Source organism: Hylobates moloch, unplaced genomic scaffold (assembly GCF_009828535.3).
Source record: "Hylobates moloch isolate HMO894 unplaced genomic scaffold, HMol_V3 SCAFFOLD_19, whole genome shotgun sequence".
NCBI classification, from domain to species: Eukaryota; Metazoa; Chordata; class Mammalia; order Primates; family Hylobatidae; genus Hylobates; species Hylobates moloch.
The window spans coordinates 2,977,491-2,982,812 of record NW_026652294.1 but is presented as its reverse complement, the minus strand read 5'-3'; the positions used below and the strand labels follow the sequence as shown (position 1 = coordinate 2,982,812).

The 5,322-nt window shown below is 59.6% G+C and overlaps 1 protein-coding gene across 1 annotated transcript in view; it reads left to right on the top strand.

Annotated features, from left to right (window-relative positions):
* Nucleotides 1-556: 556 nt before the first annotated feature.
* COMT (catechol-O-methyltransferase) overlaps nt 557-5,322 on the top strand; it is a 13,967-nt gene continuing 9,201 nt past the window's right edge. The window contains exons 1-4 of the mRNA XM_032140030.2: nt 557-645; nt 2,399-2,492; nt 3,734-4,022; nt 4,764-4,957. Of these exons, the coding sequence (XP_031995921.1) occupies nt 638-645; nt 2,399-2,492; nt 3,734-4,022; nt 4,764-4,957 (585 nt within the window). The 5' untranslated portion in view covers nt 557-637. The remainder of the gene's footprint in view (nt 646-2,398; nt 2,493-3,733; nt 4,023-4,763; nt 4,958-5,322) is intronic.

The window sequence follows — 5,322 nt, the reverse complement described above, 5'->3', positions numbered from 1 at the left end:
AAAAAAAAAAAAAAAAAGTGGGGTGGTGCACATCTGTCGTCCCAGCTACTTGGGGGGCTGAGGCAGGAGGATCCCTTGAGCCCAGGAGGTCGAGGCTGCAGTGAGCTGCGATGGCGCCACTGCACTCCAGGCTGGGCGACAGAGTGAGACCCTGTCTCAAAAAACTAAAAACAAAAAAGCACATTTCAAACATACACAAAAGCAGAGAGAATTCCCCTCGGTCCTCCGGCCTGCACCCCACCGCCCCCTACCACAGGGGCATTCAAAACTGTTTCTTTTTGCCTCTCTGTAACGTAAGGGGGACTCTTGATGCTCCCCAGACCACGCAGCCAAAGTAGGGCGATTGGATCATAGGGGTCCCGAGTCGGACACTGAGCTGGCGTGCCCACTCTCGAGTCCTGGGACCCCAAACTAAAGGAGCTGTTCCTTTTCCCCATGGAGGGCTGACGGGGCAAAATCCCAGCGCTGGGAACATCCGAGCAGGTTTGAGTGGCAAAGGTGGGTTTCTACGTGGCTTTCTTTAAAGGGAGGCCTGATTCTCGGCTTTTCAGGACCCACTCTCCATTCCCTCACTTGCCTGCTCTTTCGTCCTGCGAAACTGGGCAGTGGCCGGTGACAGCGCAGGGTCAGCCCTCGGATGGCCAGGTGGGTGTGATCCCACCCTCCTCCGTGGCTGGGTGGGAGTGGTCCCAAAGTCAATTGAATGTGGTCCCGCCTCCCTCCCGGCCCAGTGGGCGGGGCCTCCCCTTCTGGGGCCTCCCCTCCCACACCAGCTAGCCGAGAGGACGGTGGGCTGGGAGGCCCTACGGGGCTGGGGCGGGGCGGAGCGGAGGTGGTTAGCTGTCAGGAGGAGGGGTGGGCAGGGGCCAAGGCTCTGTTGATGGCCTGGGGCAGCCAGTCCCTCTGCTCAGGGCTTCAGTTCCTCACACAAGGGAATCCCAGCACTTTCCTCTGGCGGACGCTGGAGGGCCTTGTGAGGTGGCCGTGGGCACTGTGGCCCCCAGGCACTGCATTGGGGCCTGGGCGTGTTGGCCTTTGAGCCTTTGGCCTTAAGCACTACCCCAGCCCCCATGGCTCTTGGCCATTGGGCCCCAGTTGGCCACAGAGCCGCGGGCAGGTGGGACAGGTGGGCACTGGGTGCCTCCTGGCACCAGCCGGGCCCAGCCTGCAGAGTGGAGTGGGCCAGTCCCTCCTGCCGGGCAAAGGAAGGGGGCTTTGGGCCCTGCTGTGGCCTCCTCCCCTCTGCTGCCTCCCACTAGGCCCTGGGTGACACTGCCTGCAGATTTATGAACAGATGGACCTAGAGATTAGAGATTCAAAAGCCAAATTCTTACACAATTCAAGTATTAACGCAGATTTGGATATATATAATTTGGGACTCCAAGGTCTACCAAGTAATTTGCTGTTTCAGCAGAATAGCCCTTTTAATCTGGGGTATTTATTTCTAACACTGTTTTTTAAATACGGAGAGTAAACAAAATGGCCCATTATCTGACCACACAAATACTAGTAGTAGTCATTATAGATAAATAAACCATAGCAGATAATAGTAAACAAAGCAACAGGGTGTGTCATAGGAAATCCCCACCATGAAGAAAGGAGCAAGGTGGAAAGTTATGGCTGCTTCAGGTCTGCATGGTCGCTCTCCACCATGGTTCCCCCTGTCATCTTCCTGCCAGAATAAGGACACTGTCCTTAGGGAAGCACCATCTCTTTGTTTTTTCCCCACGAGCCCTGTAGGTCATGGCACGTCCTGCCCCGCTGGGAAACACAGTGGGCCACAGGCTTCCCTGCAGGCCTGGGACCCTTCCCCAGGGTAGTAGCAGAAGGCGGCACGATTCCCACTCCTGCAGCTGTGGACAGGGGCACCCCCGCTGTCACTGAGCCCTGCACCGGGTTCCATCACCTGCTCGGGGCTCTGGCCTTTGGCCTTTCCCTGTGAGCCGCATGTTGGCCACTGTGACCCATCTGTCTCATCATCTTTTTCTTACTGATTTGTGTATGTTCTTGGTAAACTAGCCCTTGGTCTTACACATTTCCAAGGTACTAAGGACTCTTCAGGGGAAATACAACTTGAGCAGAGTGGTTCCCTCCTCCTGTGGTTCACAAGGTGCAGGTGCACACGCACATAGCCCACAGGGCAGTGCGGACAGGGACCAGGAGACTGCCCCTGGGGTCCCTGGCTGGGGGACACTAGTAGGGATGTCCCTTGGCCTCTCTGAGGCCTTCTGCTGTCTCTTCTGAAACTGGAAAGGCGAAGCACTGCCCTCGCCCTGCTAGGGAAGGCTGAGGCCAGGCTGGCCTTATCTGGGGAAGGGGCTCAGATATCTGGACCTTGGTCATCACCAGGTCAGGGTTTATGTTGATGATTATCCAAAGGCAAAATTGATTTCCACAGAAATAACATCTGCTTTGCTGCCGAGCTCAGAGAAGGAGATCCCAGACCCTTCCCGCAGCCAGAGGGCTGGAGCCTGCTCAGAGGTGCTTTGAAGGTGAGTTGGTCAATGGTAGCCGGGGCAGTGCCAGGGTGGGTACAGATTCCAGCCCGGTGCATGGGCACAGGTCTGCTGAGCACATGTCCACTCTGCCTGTGTAAATAGGCCACGTGGCCTGAAATCCCCTAGAAGACTGGTGTCCACATGGCCTCCCCCTAGGGCGGAGCCTCTGCTTCCCTGTTCTCTTCTGCTCTGTCCTCTGGTGCCCTGAGGCTGGCCTCCAGGGGTGTCCCCTCTGCGGCCCTGGGCCTGCCTCCTCGCCTGGGTGTGCCTTTCTAAAATGGAGTGTCCAGCGGACAGTGGGATCTCCTATGCCACTGGGAGTCCAGGGCCCCATCCCAGAAAGACCTCTGAGTGACCACAGGGGCCCTAGAGGAAGTTTCCTTGTGTCCTTCCCATTTTAGGGTCTGTGACCTGAACCCCTGGGCTTCTGCCTCAGGCCTCCTGTGCTCTGCTCTCTGCCTGCTGGGTCCCCTCACCAGGCTTCTGTCTGTCTGGTTCCCAGGCTACCTGCCTGGAGGGTCACACCAGGAGGATTTCAAATAGGTTTCAAGTGGGGTCACTTGCCATCACTGTGCCCCACGAGGTACACTGTGGTGGGGGGCAGGGCTGGCCTTTCTCATCTGGGACATGCCACATGTTGCTGTCCCCAAGGGGAGTGGTGAGTGGGTCTGTCCTGGTGTGCCTGGCCCGGGGACTGCCAGTGTCCTTACTTGGACACTCAATGAAAAGGCCACATGAATCCCTGGGGCGTCCAGAGCATGGGTGACCAGCACAGGCTCACCACGAGGCCAAGGGGCTGCACCATACAGCCTCTCCTTTGGCCACCCGTCACTACCCCCAACTCCGGGCCATGGGGCTTCCCTACCCCTGGGTGTCCTCTAAGCCAGCTGGGAGACAACAGCCTGGGTCCGTGTCTGCTTCTGTATTTTGTGTGGTTTTAGAGGATCCCTGGGCTGCCTGAGGAAGCACCCAGGGCCAGGGAGTGTGACCCTGCAGGCTCCACACAGGACTGCCAGAGGCACACACCTGCTCTGTCCACCCGAGGGCACCGGAGGGCATGAGAAGGCTGGCTCCCTGTCGCTGACACGTCAGGCAACTGAGGCACATGGCTGGCATCTCTGAACCTTGCCCTTCTGTGAACACAAGGGGGCGATGGTTGCACTCCAAGCAAAGGGGCGTGTGGGTGCTGCAGGAGGAGCACAAAGCACTGGCGCCCCTCCCCTCCCGCCCTGCAGATGCTGGAGGCCCCACCTCTGCTGTTGGCAGCTGTGTTGCTGGGCCTGGTGCTGCTGGTGGTGCTGCTGCTGCTCCTGAGGCACTGGGGCTGGGGCCTGTGCCTTATCGGCTGGAACGAGTTCGTCCTGCAGCCCATCTACAACCTGCTCATGGGTGACACCAAGGAGCAGCGCATCCTGCACCACGTGCTGCAGCATGCAGAGCCCGGGAATGCACAGAACGTGCTGGAGGCCATCGACACCTACTGCGAGCAGAAGGAGTGGGCCATGAACGTGGGCGACAAGAAAGGTGGGGTCCCGGCCGGGAGGTGCTGAGCTCTGGGACAGGGACCCAGGACCAGGCATCAAAGCCCTTACAGGAGAAGCTGTTATCACCCCGTTTCCAGGGGGCTGGGAACCCTGGGATATGCCCAGATAGGGCTGGGGGGCTCCTCTGGAGTCCCAGGGTCCCTGATGACCCCTCCAGGCCCTGCTGCCTGCTGCCCCAGGACAACAGGCCCCCACACTCACAGGGTCTGACGGTGGTGCAGTTCCCCTTGAACTCTGCTCTGGCCACCACGGGACCTGCCTGGGGACCAGTCAGACAGGTTCTCCTGGGCCCGCCCCCGCTTGGACTTCAGCCTGGGGCACAGGATGTGTTCCTGGGCTCACGGAGTGACTCAGGGAACTAGTGCCGCCCTGGGGCCCCAAGGCGGGCGGTTTGGGGATTCAGAGAGGGCAGCTCTGTGTTAGGACACACTGGGGCCAGCCAGGAAGGGTGGAAAAGATAGGGACCAGCGTGAGCATAGAGGCTAAGGGACTATGGGAGCTCCAAGCGTGCTCACAGTGGGGACCAGGTCCTGGGGTCTGAGGATACCAGGGAGGTAAAAGACCCCTCCAGCGGGTAGGGAGGGCGGGCAGAGGAGGGCCAGCGGCCAGGCATTTGGGAGGGGCCGTTGCTCTTTGGGAGAGGCGGGGGGCCGTGCCTGGGGATCCAAGTTCCCCTCTCTCCGCCTGTGCTCACCTCTCCCCTGTCCCCCACCCTGCACAGGCAAGATCGTGGACGCCGTGATTCAGGAGCACCAGCCCTCCGTGCTGCTGGAGCTGGGGGCCTACTGTGGCTACTCAGCTGTGCGCATGGCCCGCCTGCTGTCACCAGGGGCGAGGCTGCTCACCATCGAGATCAACCCCGACTACGCCGCCATCACCCAGCAGATGGTGGATTTCGCTGGCGTGCAGGACAAGGTGCACATGCCTGACCCGTTGTCAGACCTGGAAAAAGGGCCAGGGCTGTGGGCGGGGAAGGCATTCGCACCTTGTCCTCCCCACCAGGTGTTCACACCACGTTCACTGAAAACCCACTATCACCAGGCCCCTCAGTGCTTCCCAGCCTGGGGCTGAGGAAAGACCCCCCCAGCAGCTCAGTGAGGGTGGTCTCACAGCTCTGGATAAACTGCCAAGGTGGCACTAGGAGGGGCAGAGACAGAGTGGGGCCTTGTCACCCCAGAACCCTAAAGAAAACTGATGAATGCTTGTATGGGTGTGTAGGGATGGCCTCCTGTCTGTGTGGGCGTGGGCACCGACAGGCGCTGTTGTATGGGTGTGTAGGG